The sequence below is a fragment of the Cetorhinus maximus genome, chromosome 2 (assembly GCF_964194155.1).
Source record: "Cetorhinus maximus chromosome 2, sCetMax3.hap1.1, whole genome shotgun sequence".
Classification (NCBI taxonomy): Eukaryota; Metazoa; Chordata; class Chondrichthyes; order Lamniformes; family Cetorhinidae; genus Cetorhinus; species Cetorhinus maximus.
Window position 1 is genome coordinate 80,289,985 of NC_135880.1, and position 17,004 is coordinate 80,306,988.

The 17,004-nt window shown below is 44.0% G+C and overlaps 1 protein-coding gene across 1 annotated transcript in view; it reads right to left on the reverse strand.

Annotated features, from left to right (window-relative positions):
• Positions 1-16,733, reverse strand: part of LOC144691207 (cysteine dioxygenase type 1-like) — a 29,767-nt gene extending 13,034 nt beyond the window's left edge. Inside the window, exon 1 of the mRNA XM_078559268.1 lies at positions 16,687-16,733. Within this exon, the coding sequence (XP_078415394.1) occupies positions 16,687-16,733 (47 nt within the window). The remainder of the gene's footprint in view (positions 1-16,686) is intronic.
• Positions 16,734-17,004: the final 271 nt, after the last annotated feature.

A 17,004-nucleotide genomic window follows, 5' to 3' on the forward strand; every position in this document is an offset into this window, starting at 1 on the left:
GACACAAAGTATTCATTTAGAACCCTACCTACATCTTCCGGCTCCACATACAAATTACCACTATGGTCCTTAATGGGCCCTACTCTTTCCCTCTTAATGTACTTGTAAAATAGCTTTGGATTTTCCTTTATTTTACCTGCCAATGTTTTATCATGCCCCCTTTTTGCTCTTCTAATTTCCTATTTAAGTTCCCCCCTACACATTCTATACTCCCCTAGGGCTTCCGCTGTTTTGAGCCCTTGGTGTCTGCCATAAGCCTCCCTTTTTCTCTTTATCCAATCCTGTATATCCCTCGACATCCAGGGTTCCCTGGATTTGTTGGTCCCACCCTTTATCTTTACTGGAATTCGTTGGCCCTGTACTCTCCCTATTTCCTTCTTGAATTGTCCCACTGCTCTGATGCAGATTGACCTAAAAGTAGCTGCTCCCAGTCCACTCTGGCCAAATCATATCTGATCTTATTAAAATCGGCCTTCCCCCAGTTTAGAATTCTGATTTCTGGCCCATCTTTGTCCTTTCCTATAACAGCCTTGAATCTAACGGAGCTATGATCACTATCTGCGAAATGTTCCCCCTCTGACACCTCCACCTCTTGCCCAGCTTCATTCCCTAAAATTAAGTCCAGGACCGCCCCCTGTCTTGTAGGGCCTTCTACGTACTGGTTTAAAAAGCTCTCCTGGATGCATTTTAAGAATTCCGCTCCCTCTAAACCTATCACACTGTGACTAACCCAGTTAATGTTGGGGAAGTTGAAATCCTCCACTATTACTACCCTATTATTTTTACACTTCTCTGAAATTTGCCTACATATCTGCTCTTCTATTTCTCTCTGACTGTTTGGGGGCCATTAGTATACTCCCAGCAATGTGATTGCTCCTTTTCTGTTTTTCAGTTCTACCCATATGGCTTTATTTGAGTAACCTTCTAAGATCTCATCCCTCCTTACTGCTGTATTTGATTCCTTGATCTATTGCTCTAACCCCTCCTCTTTTACCTCCTTCCCTGTCTCGCCTGAAGGCCCTATATCCTGGAATATTGAGCTGCCAATCCTGCCCCTCTCTTAACCATGTCTCTGTGTCGGCAATGACATCATACTTCCATGTGTTAATTTGTGCCCTCAACTCATCTGCCTTATTCATCAGGCTCCTTGTATTAAAATAAATGCCATTCAACTTTGCCAAACTCCCTTGTGCCTTAACTGGCTTATAATTTCCAAGCCTTCCAGACTCACTTGCTCTCTCTTCTAATTTTGGCTGTGTATCTCCCCCTGCTGAACCTCCTCTCAGGATCCCACCCCCCTGCCAAGTTAATTTAAACCCTCCCCAACAGCACTGGCAAACCTCGCCGCAAGGATATTGGTCCCATTCCAGTTCAGGTGCAACCCATCCGCCTTTCATTTCATGACCCTTTCATTTGCACCCAAAGTCCACTCAGTGCTGTGCAATAAAGTTTCGAGCCACCCACGTCCAGCATTACATACTGGCACCACATTAAATAAAAAAGGTGGAGCATATTCAGGCCATTACAACAAAAGAGCATTTATCTCATGTTGATGCTCATAACAAATTAACAGAACCTTCTCTGTTCTTCAACCCCAGACCATTTAAAATAAACAAACATTGCACAACAGAAGATCACCCGTTACCAGTCCCTCTTGTGTTCATGGTGTCTTAAGCTTATGTTTGCGATTGCTACATCTTGGTGCCTCCGCACCCCCCCCAAACCCTGCTGGCAGTGGCATTGGAGACAGCCTGCTGACTCTGCTGTCTTGTTGGCTTTGATTAGCTTGACGATCATCCTCTGGCCAGTGGAGCCTGTGCCATACCTGCCTGGGAGGGAGCGGGCAGTGCCATAGCTGGTGGCTGGCATCTACCCAATCATCACAGCCTCATCAGATTCCACAGTCACTGATGGAGGGGCGGAGGAGCTGCTGCCGTCATCCAGAGTGCCTTGAGAGGAGCCTGCAGAGATGACAGGCAGCTTGTGTGCCAACGTGAGGTCGCTCTGGACATCTTTCAGATGTCGCTAAAATAAAAAGATCAGCCATGATATTATTGAATGGTGGAGCAGGCTTAAGGGGCCAACTGCCCTACTCTTGCTCCTATTTCTTATGTTCTTCTGTAATTGGAACAGGGCATGCAGAAGTAAGTAACTTTAAAGTCTTAACCACTTTCCATAATTTAATGTAATAATTTGATATTATTACCTACAGCATGCTAGTATCTCCATGGACTTCTTGTTAACCAATTCCACTATAAATTTTTATGACCACATCTATAATGAAAACTTCCTGTACACATTTCTCATGCTGTAATTGCCCCACTCGTATTCAGGAATTTAAGACGGAAAAACTTGACAGGAAGTGTGCGCAGACATAATATTTTTAACATTTTACTAGCTGGTCAATCATGACATTACACACAGCGAGTTCAGAATACAGGCTGCAAAATTCAGCACTGTAGCACCACTGGTCTCACCAAAATAGGAACCCAGAATCCTGAAGACTCACACCGTGGCCTGCACGATTGCTATGTTAGGAAGTGAGGTTACATGGGTGTCTGTGCATGCACCAGAAGCATGCAGAGTTGGAAGATCGTACTGTCAGTCAGGGTCGAACACTGATTTGGCCCCCAAGTTACTATTTTGTTCCTCACTGGCCCTATTAACTCCCTCCCTTAAACAGAGACCATCCAACGAGCACCATTTAAATGGAGCACTGTGTAACTTGCAGATGCAGGGCTTTTGAATTTCCTTTACTGCTGCAGAATTATTGGACGTACTGTGTTGTTGGAGGAGTTGACAGAAGTTCTTTCAGACAGAGTGGTGCTGGCCTTTAGAAGGAGTGATGTGAATTTGAAAGACCTCTGAGTACACCATTTGCTCCCAGATATGGGGGCTATAGTTGCAATTCCTCTTGGACTGCAGTATAACATATAGATGAAACAGAGGCTGCAGAGAAGAGAAGCTGCTCACAGAAGGAGGAGCAGCAGAGGTTTCAACAGAAAGCTTACCCACATAGAGTCTTCAAAGATCATTTAGTCTGCCTCTACCTCATTTTGGAGCAGTGCCTGTGGCAACTACATTACATCAAGAAGGTGGTCACTTAACTGTGCTACCTCCTCAAACTAGATCTGGAGCTGCCAGTGTTACTTGGGCCCTCAATTTCTATGCCTCAGGATCCTATCAGACTGGAGATGTTTCTCAGTTCACCATCTATAGCTGTATCTGAGAGGTCACCCAACCCTGTACAAGGAGAGGGGCTTCATTATCTTCTCTCAAAGAATAGAGAAGCAGTAAGAGCATTTAAGGGGATGGATAGGGTGCCAATCAAGTGGCCTGATTTGAACAGGATGGTATGGAGCTTCCTCATCCTGCACTCATCCAGGCAAGTGGAATTTATTCTATTCTGACTTGTGCCTTGTCATTATTCACTGCAGAATTCCCAGCCCCTGTAGCCACAGTATTTACATGGCTGGTCCAGTAAGGTTTCTGGGTGATCCTCCCAGGATTTTGATAGTGCCATTGTCTTTTTTTATTCATGGAATGTGGGTGTCACTGGCTAGGCCAGCATTTATTGCCCCCTGAACTGAGCAATTAAGAGTCAACCACATTGCTGTGGGTCTGGTGTCACACATACTAGGTGTTTTCCTTCCCTAGAGGGCATTAGTGAACCAAATGGGTTTTTACAACAATCGTTTCATAGACTTTTTAAATTCCAGATTTTTATTGAATTCAAATTCCACCATCTGCTGTAGCAGGATTTGAGCCCAGGTCCCCAGAGAATTAACCTGGGTTTCTGGATTACTAATCCAGCAACAATACCATTAGGCTATCGCCTGCCCCTATTGTCTGCCAAGGAGAAATTGTTAGGTTCTTTCCTGTTGGAGATGGTCATTGCCTGGCACTTGTGTTACTTGCCACTTGTCAGCCCAAGCCTGAATGTTATCCAGGTCTTGCTGCACATGGACATGGACTGCTTCAGCATCTGAGGAGTTGCGAATGGTACTGAACACTGCAAAAATCAAATAACATCCCTACTCCTGACCTTATGTTGGAAGGAAGGCCATTGATAAAGCAGCTGAATATGGTTGGGCTTAGGACACTAACCTGAGGAGCTCCTGCAGCGATGTCCTGGGGATAAGATGATTGTCCTCCAATGACCATAGCCTTCTTTGCGCTAGGTATGATTTCAACCAGTGGAGAATTTTTCCCCGATCTCTATTAACTTCAGTTTTGCTCGGGCTCCTTGCTGCTATTCTGGGTCAAATACTGCCTTGATGTCAAGGGCAGTGACTCTCACCTCATCTCTAGAATTCTTTGCCTATAGTCGGACCAAGGCTGTAAGAATGTTGGAGCTGAGTGCCCCGGCCAAATCCAAACTGAGCATTGGTGAGCAAATTGCTGCTGAATGAGTGCCGCTTGGTAGCACTGTTGACGACACCTTCCATCATGTTCCTCATGTTTTACAGGAGGCTTATGGGGCAGTAATCGGCTAGACTGGAATTTTCCTGATTTTTGTGCACAGGATACACCTTGGCAATTTTCCACACTGTCAGGTAGATGCCAGTGTTGTAGCTGTGTTGGCTAGGGGCGTGGCTAGTTCGGAGCATAAGTCTTCAGTAGTACAGCTGGGATAGTGTCAGGGTTCATAACCTTTGGTGTATCTGGTGCCTTCAGCTGTTTCTTGATTTCACATGGAGTGAATTGAATTGGTTGAAGACCGGTATCTGTAATGCTGGGGACATCAGGAGGAGGCTGTGATGAATAATCCACTCAGAACTTCGAGCTGAAGATGGTTTCAAATGTTCCAGCCCTGTTTTTTGTGTTGATATGCTGGGCTCTGCCATCATTGAGAATGGGGATGTTTCTGGATCTTCCCTTCCTGGTTGGTTGTTTAATTATTCACCTCCATTCATGGTTAGATGAGCAGAGCTTTCATCTGATCTATTTGTTGTGGGATCGCTTAGCTCTGTCAAGAGTGTGTTGCTTCCACTGTTTAGCCTGCATATAGCCCTGTGTTGCAGCTTCACGAATCTATTTTTTAGTTATGCCTGGTGATGCTCCTGGCATGCTCTCCTACACTCCTCATTGAACAAGGGTTGGATTCTTGGCTTGATAATAATGGTAGAATGAGGGATATGTTGGGTTCTGAGGTTAAAAATTGTGGTTGAATACAATTCAGGTGCTGCTGATTGTCCACAGTGCCTCATGGAGGTACAGTTTTGAGCTGTTAGATCTGTTCTGATTCTATCCCATTTAGCATGGTGCAAGTGTCATGAGGGTTTCCTCCTGAATGATGATCGGACTTGTCTCCACAAGAACTGTGTAATGCTCACTCCTGCCAATACTGTCACGGGCAGTTACATCTAAAGCAGTTGGATTGGTGAGATCGAGGCCAAGTAGGTTTTTCCCTTTTGTTGGTTCTCTCACCATCTACTGCAAGCTCAGTTTGGCCAACATGTTCTTCAGGACTTTGCCAGCTCAGTCAATAATGGTGCTACTGAGCCTCTCTTGGTAATGGACATTGTATTTCCCCACCCAGACTACATTTTGTGACCTTGCCAGCCTAAGTGCTTCTTCCAAGCGGTGTTCAAAATGGAGGAGCACTGATTCATCAGCTGAGGGAGGGTGGTAGGTGGTAATCAGTAGGACCAAGTTTGATCTGATGCCATGAGACATCATGTAGTCCAGAGTCAATGTTGAGGGCTCCCAGTGCCACTTTCTCCTGACTGTATACCACTGTGCTGCCACCTTTTAGGTCTGTCCTTTGCTGGGACTGAACATGCCCAGGAATGATGATGAGGAGTATGGGACATTGGCTGTAAGCTATGACCCTGTGAGTATGACTATGTCAGGCTGTAGCTTGACTAACCTGTCAGATAGCCCTCCCAATTTTGGCACAAGTCCCCAGATGATTATGAAGAGGACTTTGTAAGATGGGATAGGCAGTGTGTGCCTTTGTTGTCTCCGGTGCCTAGGTCGATGCTGGGTAGTTTGTGTCATTTTATTCTTATTCAAATTTTCTGAAGCAGTTTGACACAACTGAGTGGCTTTCTGGGCCATTTCAGAAGGCATTTAAAAGTCAACCACATTGCTGTGGGCCCGGACTCATATGTAAGCCAGACCAGATAAGGAGAGCAGATTTCTTTCTCTGATGGACATTAGTGAACCAGATTAGTATTTACGGCAGTAGGTTCATGATCATCATTGCTGATACGAGCCTTTTATTCGAGATTTATTAATTAATTGAATGTAAACTCATGTCTCCGGAGCATTAATCTGGGCTTCTGGGTTACAAGTCTAGTAAAATTGTTGGTATGCTATCGTTCCCACTAGAGATGTTTGATGGGTGAGTGATGGGTGTGTGAACCTCTCGAGTCCCTGCAGTTGTGGCCAGGCAGAATTGGAGGACATCAAAGCCTGTTGCCAGGAGGCCGCCTCCATGCAGCTGGCCTAGTCCTTGATGCCTCAGGGGGCCCAGGGTCCGTCTGGCAATTGTCCTTAAGTGGTCATTTAAACTCCCTAATTGACTACCTGCCTCTAAACCCATCCTGCCTCTGGAAAAATGGTCAGGATGGGATGGTACCGACAAACCGGCAGAAGCATGAATTTTTGTGCCTGCCCATCTCAGTACTGAGCCCCATTAGAGAAACAGTGGAGATAGACTGGAGTAAGGGAAACGTAGAGCAGGGTGGTGAGAAGGAAGCGCAAGATGGGTGAATAGTTGCAAAGTTGAAGCAGGCAGGAATATGTGTAAGGTGGGTCAATGTTAAAGCCTGGAAGAGAAGGTGGAGTATGCTCAGTGACCAGGGGTTGGTGATAAGGTAGAGTAAGGCTGGGGAAAGGATGGTAGAGCAGGATTAGAGACTGACAGTTGAGGGAGACAATGAGGCTGCAGGAAGGTAGAACTAAATTTAAGGTGGGAAAGGGAGTCATCGTCAGCTGTCTTCCCATTCGCCAGTCGTGAGTTTCTGCCATGCGTCTTCTTGATTTTCGGCCCACAGGTCTTTGGGCACCTGGGGCAGGATGTCTCATGAAGCAGTGGGATCCAGAGTGCAGGATTTGCTTTCTTTTCTTTCCTTCTCTGCCACCGCTCTGCCTCATCATTAAGACGTTGTGACTCAAAACATGATGCAGCTTGATGTACAAGTTGCCATTTTGAACAACGAGTAGCAAGCTCCTTCCCATCATGAATGTCAATGCTGCCGTGCTTCAGGGAGAGCTTCAAAGTGTCTTTGAAGCATTTTCTTTGTCTTCTCCTGGGACATTGGCCATTTGAGAGTTGAAAAAAACAGTACCTGGCAGGAGAGATGCTTTTTGGTCGAACGGACAGTGTCCACTCCATCAAAGTTGAATTGGCAGTAGTTATGCTTGAATGCTTGTGGAGCTGGCTTCAAGAAGGACACTAGAATTTGTTCAATGTTCTTCCATTGAATCCAGAGGGTATATTAGAGGCGTTGCTAATGGAATTTATCTGGCATTCTTACGTGTCGCTGATACATAGTTCATGTCTCAGAGCAGTACAGGTGGTGGAAAATATTCTGTACACTGGGACTTTTGTTGACTTGCAGACGCTCACTAGCACAGTTTATAGAAGGCTGAGCTGGTGCAGCTGATCCGGTATTGGATCTCCTCATCAATGGTGGCCTTTTGAGAGACAAGGTATGGGAAGTGCTGAACATCTTCCAAATTCTCTCCTTCAATGTATACGGGAAGCTGAATATTTGGCTGACTAGGGGCAGGATGTTGCCCTTGGCGGGGGTGCTTGGTGGGGCAGGTGGGAGCGGTCGGAAAGCCGATTGCCGCCCACGATCGGCTCCGCAGCACGATTTCATGCGGGCGGACCAATTAAGGCCTGCCCAGCGTGGAACGCGAGTGGCAACGCTCAGTGCTGCTTATGCAGGCAGGGAAGGAGGGTGAACCAGCCGACGCACGTGAAAGAGTGCTTCAATCTCCCTGAGGCATGGAGCTGCCTCAGGATGAAGCGCTGTTTAAAAAAAATAAAGGAAATGAAAATATCATAAAACATGTCGCCTCATGTGACTCTGTCACATGAGCTGGGACATGTTCTTAATTCAAAAATGAAGTTTTTATTTGATTTTTATTTGCATTAGGAAACCTCTTCCCTCCCATGGATAAGGTTTCCCAAAAAATGTAAAGGCCGCTTGGCCTTTGCGCCTGCCTGTCAACCATTAGGTTGGACGGGCAGCTTAAATTTGAATTTAATTAGCTTTTTAATGACTTTAATAGGCCTTTTCATTTTGGGCGGGCATGCAGCCAACTCCGGCGCGTGCCCGCCAAACAAAATATCGCGAGACTGCGTGATGACATCAGGACACTTGCCCGATGTAATCACACATCATTTTACACTCGGGCATGTCGGGCTCGTGCCCACACACCAATCGTAATATTCTGCCCCAGGTGTGGGTTGATATGAGTCTTGCTTTGGCAACATTCAAGGACAGGGCAAATTTCTTGCTTATAGAATTGAAGAGATTGACAGCAGCTTGTAAATCCTCTGCAAATTGGGCAACAACACTACAGTCATCTGGAAACTAGATCAGGTATGTTTTTGAGGTGAGTTTAGTTTTTGCACAGAGATCACTGAGGTTAAAGAATTCTCCATCTCGACAGTATTTAATGCTGACACCAGGGAGATGTTTATCTTTGATGAGGTGAATAGAGGATTCCTTCTGTCACAGGATGTAGGCGATTCAGAAGAATAGGGCATGAATTTTTGAGAAGTTGGAAAGGCCCTGTATCTTTGTTAAAATAGTGCCAGAGCCCCAATCCCAGGAGTCCTGCCCCTGAACCCAACACCCACCATTTTCATCGGGGGTGGGGAACTGGGGTAGGGTGCAATTTGCAAATCCACATCATTTAAGAGCACAGCTGCATTCAGTTAAAAACAATTTTCATTGTCAAAGTTTCTGAAGCATGATTCATGGGATTTAGAAATTTGAGGAAAAGCTTTAAACATGCTGGAGTTCTCTGGAGTATTCAGGTGCTCTGTTGGAGATATTCAAGTACCCCTTTGGGATTTTTAAGAGAAGACATGAATGTGCATAAAAAGAGGATAGGGTCTATAGAACTGTCAAGTTGTCAAATAATTTGAATCCCCTGCTCTTTAATTTTTTAAATAAAAGCCTGCAGTTGAAAAAATCAGTGCTTGCAATTCTAATAGATGTTTGTTGACATGAGCCTGCAAAATATCATTATAGTATTAGTGTTGCTTGACTGCTTCCATAGTCTATCGTTATCAAAGTAGGAGGCTGGTAAACTCACAGGTTGATTGATAACTCAAAGTGGTTATAAATGGATTAGCTGTCTTTGATGCAGATCTATGAATAAAAATGTTTGTTTTTATAAAAAGTTAAGTACTTGAAAGGGTTTAAGTGTATTGAATGGGTTTTTTAATTAATGAGAGAGTTTTTTAACATAGTGATAGATATTTAGAATTTTATTTTATTTCTTTTTTTTTATTCATTTACGGGATGTGGGCTTCGCTGACTCGGCCAACATTTATTGCCCATCCCTAATTGTCCTTGAGAAGGTTATGGTGAGCTGCCTTCTTGAACCGCTAAAGTCCCTGTGGCACAGGTATACCCACAGTGCTGTTAGGAAGGGAGCTCCAGGATTTTGACCCATCGACAGTGAAGGAACAGCAATATATTTCCAAGTCAGGATGGTGAGTGGTTTGGAGGGGAACTTCCAGGTGGTGGTGTTCCCATCTTTCTGCTGCCCTTGTCCTTCTAGATGGTAGTGGTCGTAGGTTTGAAGGTGCTGCCTAAGGAGCCTTGGTGAGTTTCTGCAGTGCATCTTCTAAATGGTACACAATGCTACCACCACGTGTTGGAGGGAGTGAATGCTTGTGGATGTGATGCCAATCAAGCGGGCTGCTTTGTTCTGGATGATGTCAAGCTTCTTGAGTGTTGTTGGAGCTGCACTCATCCAGGCAAGTGGAGAGTAATTCATCACACTCCTGACTCGTGCCTTGTACATGGTGGACGGGTTCTGGGGAGTCAGGGGGTGAGTTACTCGCTGCAGGATTCCTAGCCTCTGACCTGCTCATATGGCCACAGTTCTAATATGGCTAGTCCAGTTCAGTTTCTGGTCAATGGTAAGCCCCAGGGTGTTAATAGCGGGGGATTCAGTGATGGTAATACCATTGAATGTCAAGGGGTGATGGTTAGATTCTCTCTTGTTGGAGATGATCATTGTCTGGCACTTGTGTGGCATGGATGTTACTTGCCACTTTTCAGCCCAAGATATGGATATTGTCCAGGTCTTGTTGCATTTGGACATGGGCTGCTTCAGTATCTGAGGAGTGGCAAATGGTGCTGAACATTGTGCAATCATCAGCAAACATCCCCACTTCTGACCTTATGGTGGAAGGAAGGTCATTGATGAAGCAGCTGAAGATGGTTGGGCCTAGGACACTACCCTGAGGGAATCCTGTCGTGATGTCCTGGAGCTGAGATGACTGACCTCCAACAACCACAACCATCTTCCTTTGTGCTAGGTATGACTCCAACCAGCGGAGAGTTTTCCCCCTGATTCCCAATTACCCCAATTTTGTTAGGGCTTCTTGATGCCACACTCTGTCAAATGCTGCCTTGATGTCAAAGGCAGTCACTCTCACCTCACCTCTGGAGTTCAGCTCTTTTGCCCATGTTTGAACCCAAGGCTGTAATGATGTCAGAAGCTGAGTGGCCCTGGCGTCAGTGAGCAGGTTATTGCTAAGCAAGTGCTGCTTGATAGCACTGTTGATGACCCCTTCCATTACTTTACTGATGATCAAGAGTAGCCTAATGGGGTGGTAATTGGCCAGGTTGGATTTGTCCTGCTTTTTGTGTAAGGGACATACCTGAGCAATTTTCCACATAGCCGGGTAGATGTCAGTGTTGTTGCTGTACTGGAACAGCTTGGCTAGGGGCACGGCAAGTTCTGGAGCACAAGTCTTCAGTACTATTGCTGGAATATTGTCAGGGCCCATTGCCTTTGCAGTATCCAGTGCTTTCAGCCATTTCTTGATATTATGTGGAGTGAATCAAATTGGCTGAAGACTGGCACCTGTGATGCTGGGGACCCCTGGAGGAAGCCAAGTTGGATCATCCACTCAGCACTTCTGTCTGAAGATTGTTGCAAATGCTTCAGCCTTATCTTTTGCACTAATGTGCTGGGCTCCTCTGTCATTGAGAATGGGCATATTTGTGGAGCCTCCTCCTCCAGTGAGTTCTTTAATTGTCCACCACCATTCACGATTGATGTGGCAGAACTGCAGAGATCCTAATGTTTGCCCCTGGTGGAAACTGGATACTGGATACTGGGTAAGTTGGCTTGGAGGGTGTAAGGGCAAAGGCTTGTGGATGGGAGTCATGTGTTGGTAGAAGTTTGCATTAAGTTGGCATATGGACTATAAAGGGCATGGGGGAGTGGTGGTAGAGGGGTAGGAGGAGGTATGGAAGTATTGACGGGGCATGGGGTATGGGTAGAGTGCCATGTATTGGAATGGAGGATATGAGGGACCATGGGTTTGGGAGGTGGGGCTAGTGGTAGAGGGGCATAGGTGGTGGGGCGTGGGAGACATGAGGTGGCCTGAGTTGGCATAGATGAGGCATGGGGAATGCATGGGTGGTGAGGACTAGAGGGCTGGCTTTTGTTTTACTGTTTTCATTACAACTGGGACAAAGTCCCACAGCACCAATGTGGGCCTTTTAACCAGCCCGCTTCACAACCGACAGCCACTTTGTAAGCCTCCGCAGTGTTTCTGGGGACAGCGGCCCAAATCCAGTTAACACACACCTCCCGGAACAAAAATCTGAACCTTTGGGGAAGTTCCTCCCGGGTTGGGTTTGGGAAATCGGGGATTTTCACAACTCTACGCACCCGTCTCGGAGCGAAAATTCAGTCCTTTGTGTCAGGATTTTCCCTGCATTTGTATAGCAAAAAAGACCACACTATGTTTCTGGAAGGATTTCCTCAATCACAGGAAGTAGGTGATTCAGGACAATGTGCATCAGGATTTTCCCAGCTATGGACCTTGATAGCTTCCACAGCTTGATTCGTCTCCCTTCTCGAAAATAGTTACAATTGTCACATTCCTGAAGCCAGGAGGAAGTTATTTTTCCTCCCAAAATCCATATGATGAGTGCAGGGAGTCTTGATGTGAGCAAAAGCTCAGCAGCTTTGAAGACCTCAGCTGGAATACCATCAAAGCCGCAGGCCTGATTGTTTTGCATCTGTTTGATGTCTGTTGCAGTTCTCCCATTGATGGTGGTTTACTCCTGGATTCTATGACAGGGTCCTGAAGGACAGCCTGGAGAGTATAAGCTGCCGCTGAAGATTCATGGTTGGGGAGTTTTTGAAAACGTTCTTTCCAGCATTGAAAGATGGCTTTGTCATCCTTAAAAAGACAAACACCACTCTGTGAGCGAAGGGGGTTTTGTCCATTTGACTTTGGTCTTTAAAGGGCCATGGTGGCTTCAAAAAAGCTTTGCATGTCATGATGGTCAGTATATTATTGGATCTCCCAGGCTTTCTCTCCCAACCACATATGCTTTATCTTCTGTCTTCAGGCGTCAGCCTTGAGTTGTTAGAATGCTGCATTCTTGACTTGCGACCTTGGGTTGTTCTACCAGTCAATGAAGGCTGCTCGTTTTTGTTCTAGGCTTTGAGGAGAGGAAGTAGATACAGCATAATAAGAGGCTAGGAGAGTGATGAAGAGAGCGTGGAGGTAATTGAGGGCAACTGGGACAACAATGCAGAGTTGGCACCTGAAGGAAGCAGCCACATTGCTCAAACCACTGATATTAGCATTGTAAACACAAATCAAGGGAGAAGGGCAGGAAAGAAGAAAACAGGGGACATTGTGGAGGGATCATGGTACAGTGAAGAAGAGGACAGAACCATGCAGACAGAGACAGGAGAGAGAGGGAACATAGCTGGGGGGCAAAGGTAAAAAACAGGGAAGCAAGATGGGAGAGAGGGGACGGGGAAAAGAAGATGGTAAAAGAGAGGTTATAGAAGATGGCAGGAAAGAGAGAACAGGGTTGGGAGAGAGGAGAGGGTTAAGAGAAAGGAGAGAGCAGAGAGGAGGGAGGAAAGGAGAAAAGGAATAGAGAGTTAAAAACAAAAAACTGCGGATGCTGGAAATCCAAAACAAAAACAGAAACAGAAATACCTGGAAAAACGTCAACTGTACTCTTCTCCGCCGATGCTGCCAGACCTGCTGAGTTTTTCCAGGTATTCCTGTTTCTGTTTTTGTTAAGGAATAGAGAGTGTTGTGTCTTGCACAGCAAAAAATTTCACCATGTGGATTCATAGCAGGCAGCCAGTACTGAACAATTTTATTTACACCTCCCCAGCAGAGAGGACAATGTATCAAAATGCTCAGACCTTGCAATATAGTACATTCCCTCTCCACTTAAAAAAAACAACTTGTACGTTAAAATGTAAGATGGTACATAAGTTCTCAGAATATGACTAAACCAACATCAAAAATACCTGAAAATTTAACAGGTTGGGTTGCCTACTTATTTTCTGTAATCACACCTAAATCACATATGACCGAAACTGCCAGAATAATTAAATGTAAAAAAATTTTTTTCCTTAGCTTGAGGATGAGTTTAATAAAAAATATCATCATTTGACAAGAATTAATGAACAGAAAAACATTTTTCTTCTTCCTTCCAACATACTTTCAATTAACCTATCCAGCTTATTTCTCTCACTGTTTGGGTATCTCCTCCCATTTCCATTATTTTGACTCTGCTCCCTCAATATTTCTAACTGTGTCAAACCTGAACTTTGACTTTGGCTACCAACTCCACTTAATGGTTCGGGACTGTGATATTGATTGATTTGTCTTAATAATAGATCCTGGCTCACTTTTCTCTACTGGTGGATTCTGTGTTACTGACAAACTCTTAAGTTCTTTGTGACTTTCACTTCCTTTATGACTTTCAGTTTGGAATGTAGGGAGAATTTGGACTATAGGAGGATTCTCATGCTTCCCCTTTGTCGGTTTTCCTCTTTCAAGCAAATGATCTACATGACACTGAATGACTCCCTCTCCAAACTTCGTTAGATATGTGAATGTACCTAATGTCTTTACAACAACTCCATTCACACATTTCTCCTTTTCACCTCAGTAGTTTTACACTATGACCTTCTGACTAGCACTGAACTCCCTGAGTTTTATACCTGGTATATCATGACTCATCTTCAATTTGTCTTGTTTTTCTCTTACTTTGCTATTGATGTCTCAGGCTTAAGCAAATTTCACAATCTGTACACTTCTTTCTACAGCACCATTCAATGCTGGGTGATAAATTGGTATTAGAGATTGTTTGATTCTATTCTTACTGAGAAATATTTCAAACTCTTCTGAAGTAAACTGTGGACCATTAGCTGATGCCAACAACTCTGGCAACCCATGTGTTGCAAACCAACTTCGCAAAACCTCAATGGTTTTGGCACTTGTGGTATTGGGCATAGATTCAATATTTATCCACTTGCTATAGCTTTCGACCAAAACAAACTATTTCCCTTCTACTTCAAAGAAATCAATATTGACTCATTTTCACAGTTTTCTTGTGTTTGACAAAGGAATGAAAGGAACCTTGGTTGGATTATTTTTTATTCTGGTCACAATTCACAACTTTTCACCAACTCTTCAATATTTCTATTGACCTTTGAATAGCAAAAATAGTTTCTTGCTACTGTTTTCATATGACTATCCCTGTGTGGTCTTTATGAAGTTCCTCTAAGAATCTCTTTCTAAACCTTGGTGGAATAATAAAAGCGATATACTGTGGATGCTGGAAATCTGAAATAAAAATAAAAAGTGCTAGAAATTCTCAGCATGTCTGGCAGCATCTGTGGAGAGCAAAACAGAGTTAACGTTTCAAGTTGAATATGGCTCTTCTTCGGAACTGGCGGAATAATGACTCTTAAACATCGCAAGAGACAACCTTGATCTACACTCAGGTCATTTCTACATGTGATATACTCCTGCAATTTCTCATCATCACTCTCATCAGGCCAACCATTCTTGAGTACTTTACTGAGTGGGTTTCTTCACTAATTTCTCTGGCAGACACTGGCCGGTCTTTTGTAAAGTAATTCACAGGTAACTAGCGTAGCTAGAAATGAATCAAACTTAACAGGAAATCTCAAAATAATGTCCGCATTTGCATGATCTGCTGACTTACAATATTTAATATTGTATTGTTGGGCCATCAAAATTAAAACCCTTTCTGAAGTTGTGCAACCACTAGGGTTGGTACTCTCTTCTTTGAACCAAGTATGATCATAAGGACTTAGTGGTCAGTTAACAAAGTTAACTTCCCACCATGCAAATATTTGTGGAACTTAGTAACATGATATATGATCGCTAATGCCTCTTGCTCTGACTTTATTAAAGTATGTGAAGCATATGCTACAGGCTTCTCCACACTATCTTCCATGTGAGATTATCATATGAGGTAACACTACACCTAACCCCTGTGATGAGGCATCACATGCATCAAACTATCTTTACTTGGGAACATAGTGGGTGAAAATAACATCACTAGTCAGTACTTTGTTCACTTTTTCAAATGTTTTCTGCCACTTCATATACCACTCCCAATCTATTTCACCTTTGAGCAATTGATACAGTGAAGCAAATGTGTTACTAAGTCAGGGATGAATTTAGAATAATACACAACAACCCCAATGAATGTTCTAAGTTCTTCTTTGTTTTCTGGTCTCTTTGCTTTCAAAATCTTCTCAACCTTCCTCTGCATTGAGTGGACACCTTCATCACCTATTTGGTAACCCAGGTATGTTACACTTGATACCATGTAGAACCATTGTGCTTTTCAGCTTTGATGCCATACACTTGAAGTCAATCCAGGACTTTGTTCAATGTTACAATGTGATCTATCTCTGTTTTACTGCCAATTAGAATGTCATCTAAGAAGTAGCACATTCCTTTCATTCCGTTTAGTACCTGATCCATGATGCTCTGGAACACTGTGGGAGCAGTAAGCATCCCAAATGGTAATCTTTCATACTGGCACAACCCTGTGTGTACTAATGGTGAGCAATTCCTTGTTCTTGTCAGTTAATTATAATTGCAAATATGCATTTGACAAACCTACCTTACTGAAGACATTTCACAGAATCACAGAGTGTAGAAGAGGCCCTTCGGCCCATCGAGTCTGCACCGACATGTGAGAAACACCTGACCTACCAACCTAATCCCATTTACCAGCACTTGGCCCATAACCTTGAATGTTATGACATGCTAAGTGCTCATCCAGGTACTTTTTAAAGGATGTGAGGCAACCCGCCTCCACCACCCTCCCAGATAGCGCATTCCAGACCATCACCACCCTCTGGGTAAAAATGTTTTTCCTCACATCCCCCCTAAACCTCCATTGGCTAAATTAGAAAACCAGTCTTCAGTGGGTAAGTATCATTCTCAATCACTATTTGCTTATAATTTCCACAAATCCGAATGGATCCATCTGCGTTTTGAACCACCACAATGGATGTGGCCCATTCACTGCTCTTCACATTCTTAATTGCTCCTGTTTCTTCTAATCCATTTAGTTATTTACTTATTGCTTCTAACTGCACATAAGGCACTGGCATAGTCTTGCAAAATGCCTATTTTTATCATTTGCTCCCCCTTACCCAAAGACCACTTTGTGCTCTCCTTGCACTTTCTCAGTATCAGACATAGTCTCACTGATCCCTGCCCTAAATAATAACCCCTTTTTGATCCACTTTTTCAAATATTTATTTTTAAAATTTTTATATATATATTTTGTTTCCCACCTATTTCTATTATTATTATTTTTAAAATTTATTTCCATTCATTGTTTTATCCCCACCTTTTAGCTTATTTCGATCTTTTTTCCCACACCGTCCCTTCCCCCCACCCCCATAGGGCCATCTGTCACTTGCTCATTCTGCTTTCTACTTTTAATGTCACTATTAGCACCTCCTTCA